The following is a 12,518-nucleotide window of genomic DNA, read 5'->3' on the forward strand; positions in this document are numbered from 1 at the left end:
TTATAAAGCTGCCTGGTGGTGCAGTACTGATCCTCATGTCCATTGTAAGCACTTTCACTGGTGCGTGCACATGGGCTAGCATTGAAAATGACTTCTCTGCAACTACACAACCCCTTACTTAGTAAGCTGATATGCACCACGTGTTCTGACACATTTCTCTTAAAAGGTCCTTAAAAGGTAGCATTAAGTCTTCTGTGGGATTAGGCAACATGAACTTGTCTTCACTCTCTCTGTGCATGAAAGATGCTTGAGTGTCCATTACCCTGTCAGTTCCCCAGTTTTCCTCCTGTGAATGACTTTTTGTAGCGAATAAGCTTTAACACTGGGACTCCTCCCCCACCAACCCCCTCAACCCCCACCAAGACCTGCCATCTAAAAGATGCTCTACCTTAAGCTCAACACACACCATACAATCTTGGTTGTACAGATTTACCAAATCTATGTAGTATAAGGGCCAACATATTCAAAATACCTTGAATGATTGATTGGATAAGCTCTTATACTACATGAAAGTGGTAAGATTGAACAACCAAGATTGTATGGTGTGTGTTGAGCCTAGTCTTACCTTCATAATTTGGGCCTTGTCAGAGAAACATTGGCTTATTATTGTCCCTTCATAGTACATAAGGTTAAAATGGACAATGGGTACATCTGAGCTTAACAAAGCATGATATACTTGAAATCATTGCCATTTCTGTTTTATTTAAATGGATAAATTAATAAATGGTGTAAATCAATAGAAGTTACAAACTAAGTTGTCTGATACAGATCTCTGAGCAAATCCTTGGTATATAAAATAGACTATGCAGTACTGGTTAACTTTCTTGAACTTCAGATGTCAATTTTTAATTTCTCTTTTCGCTGCCTTTTTACAGTGGAAAATCACAGTTAATTCTGGATACAGAGTAAAGCTGTCCTTTACAAGGTTTGATCTCGCACCAGCAGGAGCTACCGGATGTACAGAAATGATTGAAGTTTTTGACGGGGAACAAAAAGGGTCACAAAAACTGGGTATGTTTTGTTTAGCTTTCTAATTCATAAGACTTGCAAGCTCATATCTCTATTGTACTCTAATAAAAGGTATGAATTGTTCACTAAATCTGTGCAACAATCCATTTACCATACCTTTCATTTTCAGCAGCAAATATCTGTGGCAAACTAAAATCTAAGGTTTTACATTTGCAGAAATCTCCCAGTAGTACTTAATTTGTGCTGCTCATATGCACTGTTGACAATTTGGAGTTCTAAAGTGTGGATGGTCATGTTGTAAAATAGCGCGCTTTGAGATGTGATTTTTTTATGGCTATTCCATGCACAGCTTTACACTAATACATACTGTATTTTTGGACTATAAGATTCACATTTTTTCCCCAAAAAGTGGGGGGAAAAGTCACTTATAGTCCTATAGTCCAAATGCAGGGAGTTCCTGTCTTGTGAGCGCCTGCCAATATGAACCTCCAACCCGCCACAAGGTCGGGGACTCCCGGTACTGTGCCCATGCAGAGGACAAATGGAGGATACGGGGTCACAAAGGGGCATAGAGGAGTACACAAGCAGCACACAAAGAGACATAGATGAGGACACAAGGAGGACAGAGGAGGGCACAGGAAGACACAAGAGGTACAAGGGGGCATGAGGTACAAGGGAGCATGAGGTACAAGGGGGCATGTGGTACAAAGGCAGCATAATCCACAAGATTCCCCTTCACCATGGATGAACCAGGTTTAGTATATATATTTTTTCCCTTGGTTTTTGTCCTGTAAACCTAGGTGCGTTTTATGGTCAGGAGCGTCTTATAGTCCAAAAAATATGGTAAATACGTCCCTTTTGTGAGCTAGCAACTGGATTACTACCATACATGCTAACACACACTGCAGAGCACCCAGGAAGCCAAAGCTTGAAGCTCTCTGATATGTTAGATACCTGCTCTTATGACAAAATGAATGGTGATACAAAACTCCTACTGCCTAATCTTTGCTGTTGGCCCATCGCAGTCATGGTACAATCACTGATATATCAAAAAACTCAGGAAGGAGAATAATTACCGTAGGACAAAATAAGGGCTCCATGGCCAAACTTTGGTACTCGACTCTACACCCCTCCGTCGCACTACCCCCATGCTCCCATACGCTCATGAGCTACAACTAATCCTATTCTGGGATGATCCCTGCCATTAGACTAGAACATTTTTCAACTTAGTCTTCTCCCCCTTCCACTACCTTTAGGGACAATCATTTACATTACACATCTCCCCAGCCGACTTTATATTCACCGAGGCCTACTGATAACATTCATCCACCCACACACACTTTCCTTGTGTTGCAACAATAACATTGTTCATGCTGTTCTCCTGTCCACACAATGCTCACACAATACTTTTCTTTTGTCTACTCTGTGTCAACTACTTGCCCTGGGCTCTACCCACAGAATATAGGTCAATCTACCAGTATACACCTTATTACTCCCTCCCTCACATTCCCCTATTACCCTCCCCCATCCTATATCATGTGTTCTTTTCTCATATTGTTATTTTCATTGTGTATGCTTTGCTAATATCTCCCCATCCTCTTAACACCATATATGGTAGCTTATTTCAATCCTTCCCACATCTATTCCTCACACCACTTCCCACTTACACCATATATCCCATTTTACCACCCCAAGGATGGGAGTACTTCATAAAGATCTGACTAATTCCTGATTCAGCCACATTCACATCATTCTCCTCCCCTCCCCGGTTCCCTGTATTTGTCTCCATTTCTCTCTCATAGCAGTCACAGAGGCCACTCTACTGTTTACCTATTACTGTATATTTCTGTATATTGGTACATAGCCCCGACCTCCCACTGAGGCTAGCCCTAGGCTATTTACTATGCAGAATTTTCCTCCGTTCAGAGCATTCTGGGAGATCAGCTATATTTTTGTATTGGCTTCGTAATGCTCAGTAACCAAACATTCTGCAGACATCACCTGCCAGGACTATAGAAGTTGCCACCTGCGATAAATTTCAGAAAGTAAATCAGGGAGAGGAAATAGGTGGCTGAATAGTGTACTGGTTAAGGGCACCGCCTCTGACATGGGCGACCAGGGTTCAAATCCTGGCTAGGTCAAGTACCTATTCAGTAAGGAGTTCAAGGCAAGACTCCCTAACACTGCAGGGTGGCCTCCTGAGCGCGTCCCAGTGGCTGCAGCTCTTGAGCGCTTTGAGTCTGACAGGAGAAAAGCGCTATACAAAATGTTCAGATTATTATTATTATTATTTTACAATAAGCAAATACTGACTTAATAATTTATAAATTAATAATATAAAAAATATGCAATTGTATTCCTTATGTTACTTTGGCTACAGTTCCCCTTTAAAGCATTTATTTACCCATCTCTGATTTGAACATATTTTCTTCATCATGCTCTGAAAATGTTAAACCAGAAGTATCAATGAGCAGATTGCTGTGCTTGAACTAGAAATTACAAAGGATATGACCATTCCATGGGCGAGTGGATATTTACTGTGAATCACTAACCCACAGGCAGGCATGACAAATACGCCAATGATATAAAATTAAACGTTACAAATGTCACATTACCTATATTGATGAAGTGTTTCTGGGATCGCATCATGTAAACATGTCAGTTACAATAGGAGAGGGAAGTCCTGAGCCTGTTGCTGTAAAAAAAAAAACATTCTCTGATTGGGGGAGCCATGCTGTGACTCCCTTTCAGAACACAGCAGGCATCTAATTATGTCTGATATATGATAATGACCTGGGGAGGGTTCCACCACATAAAAACTGAGAATAAATTTAAAAAAAAATTCAGATTTTCTTTGACTTGTTTGCTCCAACAGCATAGCCCTTTATACTGTATATTGATGAATGGTGTATAATCATTATTTTTTTCTAATTATCTAAAGGTAAATCCTTTGACCTATGCCGTAAGTAACATACTAGCTGGTCAAAAGTCTTTTTCCCAGATCTGGCTTCATTAAACCGAAGTCTAATCTGTCCTTTGCGTTATTAAATAAACCATATAATTCATTATTAGAGTGCATTAAAAAGTTTGATCTACAAGCTTAACCTAATATGCTTATGCTATCATTTCATTTTGACCTAGAAATTTTTATGGAGATATTGTCAAACCTTATCAATAAAATACCGTTAAAGCTTCCACCATGCAAGAGAATGCGCAAAATAAGTTTGATATTACAGTTTACCTACTTTTTAGTACTTTGCTAGGTGCGGAAAAGTTATTTTTAGATAAGATGAAAAATTATCTCTGGGAGAAAACTCAGAAGAAAAAGTTAATAGGATAAGGACCACTGTATCTTCTTTTTACTTCTCCACATCATTACCTCCTTTGATATCATATCATTTTACAAGGTTTTGAATGCATTTGTTGTAGTAGCATCACACTCCTAACCTGTGAGTTGGAGATTGGGGATGGGAAATGGGGGTTTCATGTAAATGTTGCTGAACAAGCAGCTACTGGTGTACTGAGGTCATGTGATAAGCGGTAAAGGGAGAGAAGAGATTGACTTGACAGATGCAAGTTAAAGCTGATCCGAGATGAAAAACTAACTATAACAAGTAACTTGTCGATATATCATATCTAAAGTTTAGATAGTTTACACAGCAAATCTAGCTGTAAACAGCTTCAACAGTATATGATTACTTCTTCCTGTGATACAATGACAGTTTTGCTTGTGATCATTACACAGGCAAGCTGCTCTGTATCTCCACCTCTCAGCCTGTGAAAACTTCACTCCCCTCTCCTCCTCCCTCCTCCCCTCTGCCTCTGAAATCTCTGGCTAGTAACCTCCTTTTCCTCCTTCCCAGACTGAGCTCCCATAAGCCCTTGCTACATGGGTCTCAGAGTGCCAAGGCATTTGATATTATGTGGGCAAGGCTTGTTTAGTTTATAGGGAATTAGGGAATTAAATCAAAACAAAAAAAGTATTTGGCTTGAGGAATGCCCTTTAAACCATATGTAAGGAACACAATTATGCAATGAGTAAAAGTTTATCTCGGATCCACTTTAAATTACACTGAAAGAGTACCTTGCATAGTAGATAACAGTAAATGACTGTTACCTTCTGGATGACCCATGTGTGTGCATGTGTGTGTGTGTGTGCGTGTGTGTGTGTGTGTGTGTGTGTGTGTGTGTGTGTGTGTGTGTGTGTGTGTGTGTGTGTGTGTGTGTGTGTGTGTGTGTGTGTGTGTGTGTGTGTGTGTGCATGTGTGCGTGCGTGTGTGTGTGCGTGCGTGCGTGCGGGCGTGCGTGTGTGCGCGTGTGTGTTTGTGTATGCGTGCGTGCACACGCGCTCATTTTATGCAATTACCAGCTTGTTTATGTTTTAAACAGAAATTGTTTTCCTTTTTAGGGCATCTTTGTGGAACGCAAATCCCAGATCCTGTTGTTTCTTCTGGAAACACAATGATTGTTCGTTACTGGCCTAATCCACAGGGGACTCGGGGTGTTTTCCATGCTACATATGTTGGATTTCAAGGAAGTGTTATTCCAACTGACAGCCCCACCACATCTACCACCACTAACACGGCGTCTACCACCACATCGCCTCCCTACATTGGTAATGATAACATGTGTAGCAACTTATATGAAACATGATTCAGTATTTAAGTAGTGCAGTTCAGAAAGAGTCAATTGTTCAGCAGCGTAGAATCACATGCCCTATTGGAATCAATGTCTGTAGATAGATGATAAAATAATCATAAGTTTCAATGTTTATCGGAAACCGGAACTGAATATGTGGAACACCGTATGGAAACTTCTACAGTACTTCCCTGGCTTTTGTGCTTGTCCTCTACCAGTAACACCTTCTGTTCTGAATCACTGACCATGCACCGGCAAGCGTGTGACTCTTGCTGTGGGCAAAAAATCGACATGAGAGCCACCAATTTTTTCAGGTTAAACTATTGCTGTGGAACTCCTCCAACATGGCATTTCAAACTCCTAGCGGCTTCCAGGGTTCGTGCTTGGCTCTCGGAGTTCCCTGTGACCTGTTGCGGGTCAGGTGACTCACTGGCTTCTGTGCATGGGGGAAACCAGAAAGCCACTAGGAGCCCACTAAGAGCAACAGGAAGGCTGCAAGACATCGCTGGAGGCTCAGTGAGTATTTGGGGGGGGGGGGGGAGGGGCTTTTTAGACTGGTTGCTCAAGCAACTGGCAAGCACATGTATCCGGTGTCAGGCGATCCCCGCTGGTGCCAGATACCGGGGACTCTGCTGTACAATACTGTAACACTTAACAACAAAAATATGTAGTAAAAAACATTATAGTATTTTTTGTACATGAAGGCAACTTTGTATCTCTGAAATGTTGCAACCTCAAGTTGTTTGTAAGTAGGGAACTGTCTGTACATCACAGCCATCTAGTTTTTAATCTGCATAGGCATTTTTTTTTAGTTCAGGTTTACATTCACAAGGAAGTGTACAATGCAATAATTATGTTCACAATGAAGCAACCCATGGCAACTAATGCTTCTTATAGCTTTCATGGCCTGACTAGTACGATATCTGATATCCGCACTGCTCTTTTCACATGGTTACTCTGCTTTTCACTTATTGAAGCGGAACTCCAATCAAAAGACCTTTTTTTACTTGTAGCGTAAGGAAGAGTTAGGCAGCTATAAAAGTCTGAAAGTAGAAACATGTTTCTGTCATTGTTGGGAACATTTACTTTAACTTCCATGATCCTGTGTGTCATGGAAGAAAGGAGATTACTGGAAATGTCTTAGATGGGGATGATGACAAAGATAGAAACCTTTTTTTGTGAGGATGGGTTTCAACATCTGCAAGCTTTTATTCTAATCTGTTGCTTCTAAAGGAGTATCCTGTAATGGTCATGGAACTCACCCCAACAGAGGCACAGGCAAAATCCTGTTCCTGTTTATCCATCATTTGTAATGTAAAAAGATGAAAACCATGGCTATCATTATAGATGAAAATGATAGTTACATACATTGTATTCACTTTAATAATAGACATAATTGGGACAATGCAAAACTAAGTATCCAGGAAATAAGTGAGGCAGCATGATTGGTCCCATAGCGATCGCATTGATCGCCATTGATTATTACCAGCCACTGTCTACTAGGTATAGTACCATGTTTTCTGCCCACCACAACTAGTTTACAGATGGGAACATTTTTTTATGGTACACTATTTTACTATATAGACTGTGTGCAGATTGTGATGTGGCTCCTCCATAAATTGTTTAATTGCAAATGAAAAGCCCATTCTGTGTATTATTACTTACAGATTCCGGCTGTGGAAGCAATGCGATCCAAGTAGGACGGAAAGGTGTCATTCAATCCCTGAACCATCCAGACTCTTACCCTGCTAATCTCCACTGTAGCTGGAACATCTCTGTTACTACTGGCAGGCTTATTAGGCTGACATTCACTGAATTTGCTGTGGATGGAGAGCTTGGATCATGTATAGACAACGTGGAGATGTCAGATAGTGTGGATTTTATAGGTAAGTAATGTTTTAAAAGATTCTAATTCAGATCAGACAGATAAACCAGTATTTCTAAGTATTTCTTGATCTTGGGAAAGTTTATTCTGAACATATGAATGTACTCTAAGTTAAAAACAAAAAAACAGTAAGCATGGAATTTCAGTGATAATGAGGGTGTGGTTGCTCAGTTCATCCAGAGAAAGGATATTAGAGGTGTGATGTGTATCCCCTGGCTTCATGTGAGCCGGGCCCCTATATTCTCTCCTTTATAGAAAGGAATCCAGTGGGAGATCCTGCCCATCATTATCAATTCAAAATTAATTTACCAAATTTAAAGTGGATATAATAATAACCTTAAAGGAGTAATCAGGCAAATTGGAAAAAATGTGCTTTACTCACCTGGGGCTTTCTCCAGCCCCTTGCAGCCGACTGTCCCACGCTGTCACCTCCGCTCCCCGCCGCTGTCCCGTTCTCTCGCCGCACGGTGCAGAGAACGACCTCGAGGTCCCCCTTACTGCACCTGCGTCAAGCACCGCTGTCAATCACCGCCACGTTGTCTGTGGCTTACTGCGCAGGCGGGGAGCAGAGGTGACAGCGTGGGACAGTCAGCTGCAAGGGGCTGGAGAAAGCCCCAGGTGAGTAAAGCAAATTTTTTTCCAATTTGCCTCGTAACTCCTTAAAGAGAAACATTTATTTGTTGCAGCTGATACACACCTACAATAAGGGCCAGTGCACACCAAAAACCTCTAGCAGATCTGCAAAACGCTAGAGGTTTTTGAAGCAGATTTTTAGAGCGATTCTAGTCATGTTTAGAGAGATTTTTTAAACATGCCTAGCGTTTTTTTTGCAGCGTTTTTTTTTGCAGCGTTTTTGTGTAGCAGATTTCATATATTGTTACAGTAAAGCTGTTACTGAACAGCTTCTGTAACAAAAACGCTTGGAAAACCGCTCTGATCTAGTGTTTTTCAGAGCAGTTTTCCACTTTCTTATACTTTACACTGAGGCAGAATGCCTCAAAAATCAAAAAAATGTTTGCGTTTGTGGAAAAAAAAGGAACTGCTCTGGTGTGCACCAGCCCATTGAAATACATTACCCAAGCGGTTTTCAAACCACAAGCGCTTTTAAAAACGCTCATGAACCGCTCTGGTGTGCACCAGCCCTATGTCTGCACTGTTTCTACTTTCTGCTTTCATGGAAGCAAATGTATTGCTAACTTCGGCCTTGCCTGCCGTGTGGCAGTCAGCTGACCCGGGGAGAGATCAAATTACAACTTGTTATTAGACACAAATGAGGGGTAATTAGACAGGCTAAACTCTCTAAATACATACAGGGTGCACTTCTCTGTGTTTTCCTTCTGTCCTGTGAGTTCAGATCCACTTTAAGTAGTCTTATGTTTCAGTGCTACTGAATCTGCAAGAGTTTATACAGCATTTTCTGTATTATCATTTCAGGGACATATTGTGGGTTTATGAATCCCCCACAACTCGTCACTGCCAACAACAAACTGTTCCTGAGCTTTTCATCAGATGCTGTGAGAACAGAGAGTGGATTTTCTGCAAAATGGGAAGAAGTCTATCCAAATGACATTGAAGGTACCGACACAGCAATTATACAGTAAAAGTAATGACTACATCGTCAAAGAGGATTTATGTACCATACTTAACATTACCTAGATTACCTAGATTACCTTTTAGTTGCACTGTCCCTGTTAGAGAGAAAAGCTGCCATTTCATTACAGGCACAGTACTCGACCTGAGGAAGCGGTTGTTTCCGCGAAACGCGTTGTCAATTAAAAGTGCCCAATAAAGGGTTTTACTTTCTATACTATCTAGCGGAGGGACTACTTTTTTAAGGTAGGACTGTCCTTTATTTATTATTATTATTTTTTACTTCTATCTGCTACCATTGTTGTTACCTACCTATAGTCCAAAAATACAACACGAACACATTACGGGCGCCTCCTACTCCATTCTGGTTTGACGTTGCACCCCAAGCTAGGGGTTACCACTTTGGCAAGTGGACTCTTTGAAGGAGCTGTGACCATATACGGACAAGGCCGAGCGGGGACGGTATTTCCCCATATACGCACAAAGTGGTTGCTTGGTTCGCAAACCTGATTTTGTGAGTACAACAACATAGAATTCTTTTGACCTATCATCATAACTCAACATACTGCACCAGATCGGGCTCCCGGTTTCTCCGCCCGCCCCTTTCTTTTTTCACTACAGTCCTCCTATGGAGGTGACGGCTGCCTGGTAGGCTCTGATCTCTCTATAAGCACAGTCACATGCACACCTGGGACCACTAAGAGGCTGTGAAAAGAAAAGAACCAGTAGTATAAAATGGGCAGGAAGGTGACTCAGATGCAGCCTTGACAAACAATTGCTTACAAAACAAATAAAATACAGTAGCAGCAGGGCCACAGTGGACCATAATACAGAACTCTGTAGTGGATAAAATAGTGGTTAGCAGCAGTGTTAAAGTTAGGTCTAGGTAGGAAATACATTACTGTGAGGTGTAGTTGGGGGGTTGTTGTTAGGCATACATGAGGTTAGGTTAACAGTTAGGCACGGATGCAGGGATGGTTAGTCTGAGAATAGGTTGGAAAATGCATACAAAATGTAATACATTGCATTACCATTTACTTTTATTATGTGCGTTTTTGATGCGCTTCTGAAAACTATGCAGCAAAACCAGCGTTTTTAAAAATGCATGTTAGAAAACGCATACAAAACGCATATGCGTTTTTTGATGCGGCTGATTGACTACCATTGCAGGCAAAGACGTTGCGTTTTCCACAATGCTAGCGTTTCTGCTAAGTGTGTTCCTAGCCTGAGTGACATAGAGTAAGTAAAAATAAATGAGCTCCAATGCAAATTCCTATACTGGGGCTGCACTTGCAGAATTTTGCTCCCCAGCACTCAGATATTTCCTGAGGACAGAAGCAGTGAGATGCCTGATCACAGAGTGGGAACAAGTTTATTAATAATTACTGCTATGAAAAAATAGTGGTAACCAATATTAACCACTTCGCTGCCCGGGTACAGTATATCTATGCTCCTTTGGACTTCAGTTCCCCGCCCGTAGCGTAGATATACGCACCCCCCGCCACTACCACCGCTGCCACTGTCCGCGCTCCCAGTCGCACATGCGTGCGCTCCCGAGATCGTGCACGGCGCCGCCCACTCGTCCGGAGATCAGTGAACGGAAAAAAACATTCCCGTTCGTTGATCTCTGCCCCCAGCAATGATCGGCTGCTTCTATGAGAAGCAGCGCAATCATTGTGAAAAAAAATCAGTTTCCCAGCCTCCCTGAACTTCCTGCAAGCGTACTTCCTACGCTTGAAGGACGCATTTACAAAAAATTACTGTGGCCATCTTGTGGCCAAAAAGTAAACCTACACCCAAAAACATTTTTCACATACAAATACATTATTTTACAATATAAAATGAACTCATTAACTCCCACACTCCCCAATTGTTACCAATTTATTTATTTATTTTTGTAATTAAAAAAAAAAAAAAATTACAATAAAAAAAAAACATAAATAGTTAACTTAGGGACTGAAATTTTTAAATATTTATATCAAGAGGGTATAACACTGTTACTTTATAAATCATGGGCTTGTAAATAGGGACGCAAAACTGAAAAAAATGCACCTTTATTTGCAAATAAAATATTGGCGCCAAACATTGTGATAGGGATATAATTTAAACAGTGTAATAACCGGGACAAATGGGCAAATAAGTTACATGGATTTTAATTATTGTAGCATGCATTATTTAAAAACTATAATGGCCGAAAACTGAAAAATAATGATTTTTTTTTTCCAAATGTTTTCCTATTTTCCCATTAAAACACATTTAGAATAAAATAATTCTTGGCATAATGTCCCACCTAAAGAAAGCCTAATTGGTGGCAAAAAAAACAAGTTATAGTTTATTTCATTGCAATAAGTAATGATAAAGTTATAGGCGAATGAATGTACGGAGCGCTGAAAGGTGAAAATTGCTCGGCTGCTGAAGGGGTAAAACCCCTCAGTGGTGAAGCAGTTAAAATACCAAGGAAGAGCAGATGAAGTAGATGATGAAGGGCTCCCCACTGGCACAGAGGCCTCATTGCAGTCACAACCTGTGTCCCTACATATTATGTAGCGCTGGACATTAGTTAAGGTTACAAACAATATTTACGGGTGACACACAGCAATAAGACAATACAGGAATACATGCAAACCAGACCACACAGAACAGTATGAGTACAAGGCAGTGTTGCCAACCTTTCACGTTATTTTTTACTGACAAATACCTAAAAATTTACTGACAAAAGATTTTTTTTACTGACAAAACCCGAAAAAATGGCGTGGCCACGCAACAGAATGTGGGCGTGGTCATGGGTGGAGCCAAATATACATGATTTTAATATTGCTGTGAAAGGTCTGCCAGGGAAATTTGAGCTCTGCCATAGTGTTTCCCCCCCTTCCCCCAAAATACATGTAATCTTACAGCATTTCACCAAAAATCCACGTAATCTGGCAGAGGTTCTTCCAAAATACAGATAATATGGCAGTGGTTCCCAAAAAATAGATGTAATCTGGCAGCAGCGATTCCCCCAACATACACATAATCTGGCAGCAGTTCCCCAAAATACATTTAATCTGACAGCAGTGGTTCCCCAAAAATAGGTAGCCCCAGGTCTATAGGTGTCCCCAGAATAGGTGGCCAGGGGTATAGATGTCCCTAGAACAGGTAGCCAGGGGGAGAGATGTCCCCAGAACAGGTAGCCAGGGGTATATGTGCTCAGTATATGTAGGCAGGGGTACAGGGCCGGTTCTAGACTGGCACATATGAGGGGGCAGTCAAATGGGTAGGGGGCAACATGTTCAAGGAAATTTGTGGTGACTAAAGTGGGCATGGCAAGTAAATACACATAATGAGAGACAGCGTTTCACCATTAAATGCACGTAATGACAGACAGCTTTTCACCAGTAAATGCACATAAGAGACCGCCTTTCACCAGTAAATGCACGTAATGACAGACAGCTTT

At 41.2% G+C, this 12,518-nt stretch overlaps 1 protein-coding gene across 1 annotated transcript in view; it reads left to right on the plus strand.

Moving 5' to 3' along the window:
• LOC137571338 (ovochymase-2-like) overlaps positions 1–12,518 on the plus strand; it is a 142,522-nt gene that overhangs the window by 22,078 nt on the left and 107,926 nt on the right. The window contains exons 8-11 of the mRNA XM_068280337.1: positions 876–1,011; positions 5,378–5,584; positions 7,275–7,493; positions 8,927–9,067. Of these exons, the coding sequence (XP_068136438.1) occupies positions 876–1,011; positions 5,378–5,584; positions 7,275–7,493; positions 8,927–9,067 (703 nt within the window). The remainder of the gene's footprint in view (positions 1–875; positions 1,012–5,377; positions 5,585–7,274; positions 7,494–8,926; positions 9,068–12,518) is intronic.

The sequence above is a fragment of the Hyperolius riggenbachi genome, chromosome 1, assembly GCF_040937935.1.
Source record: "Hyperolius riggenbachi isolate aHypRig1 chromosome 1, aHypRig1.pri, whole genome shotgun sequence".
Lineage (NCBI taxonomy): Eukaryota > Metazoa > Chordata > Amphibia > Anura > Hyperoliidae > Hyperolius > Hyperolius riggenbachi.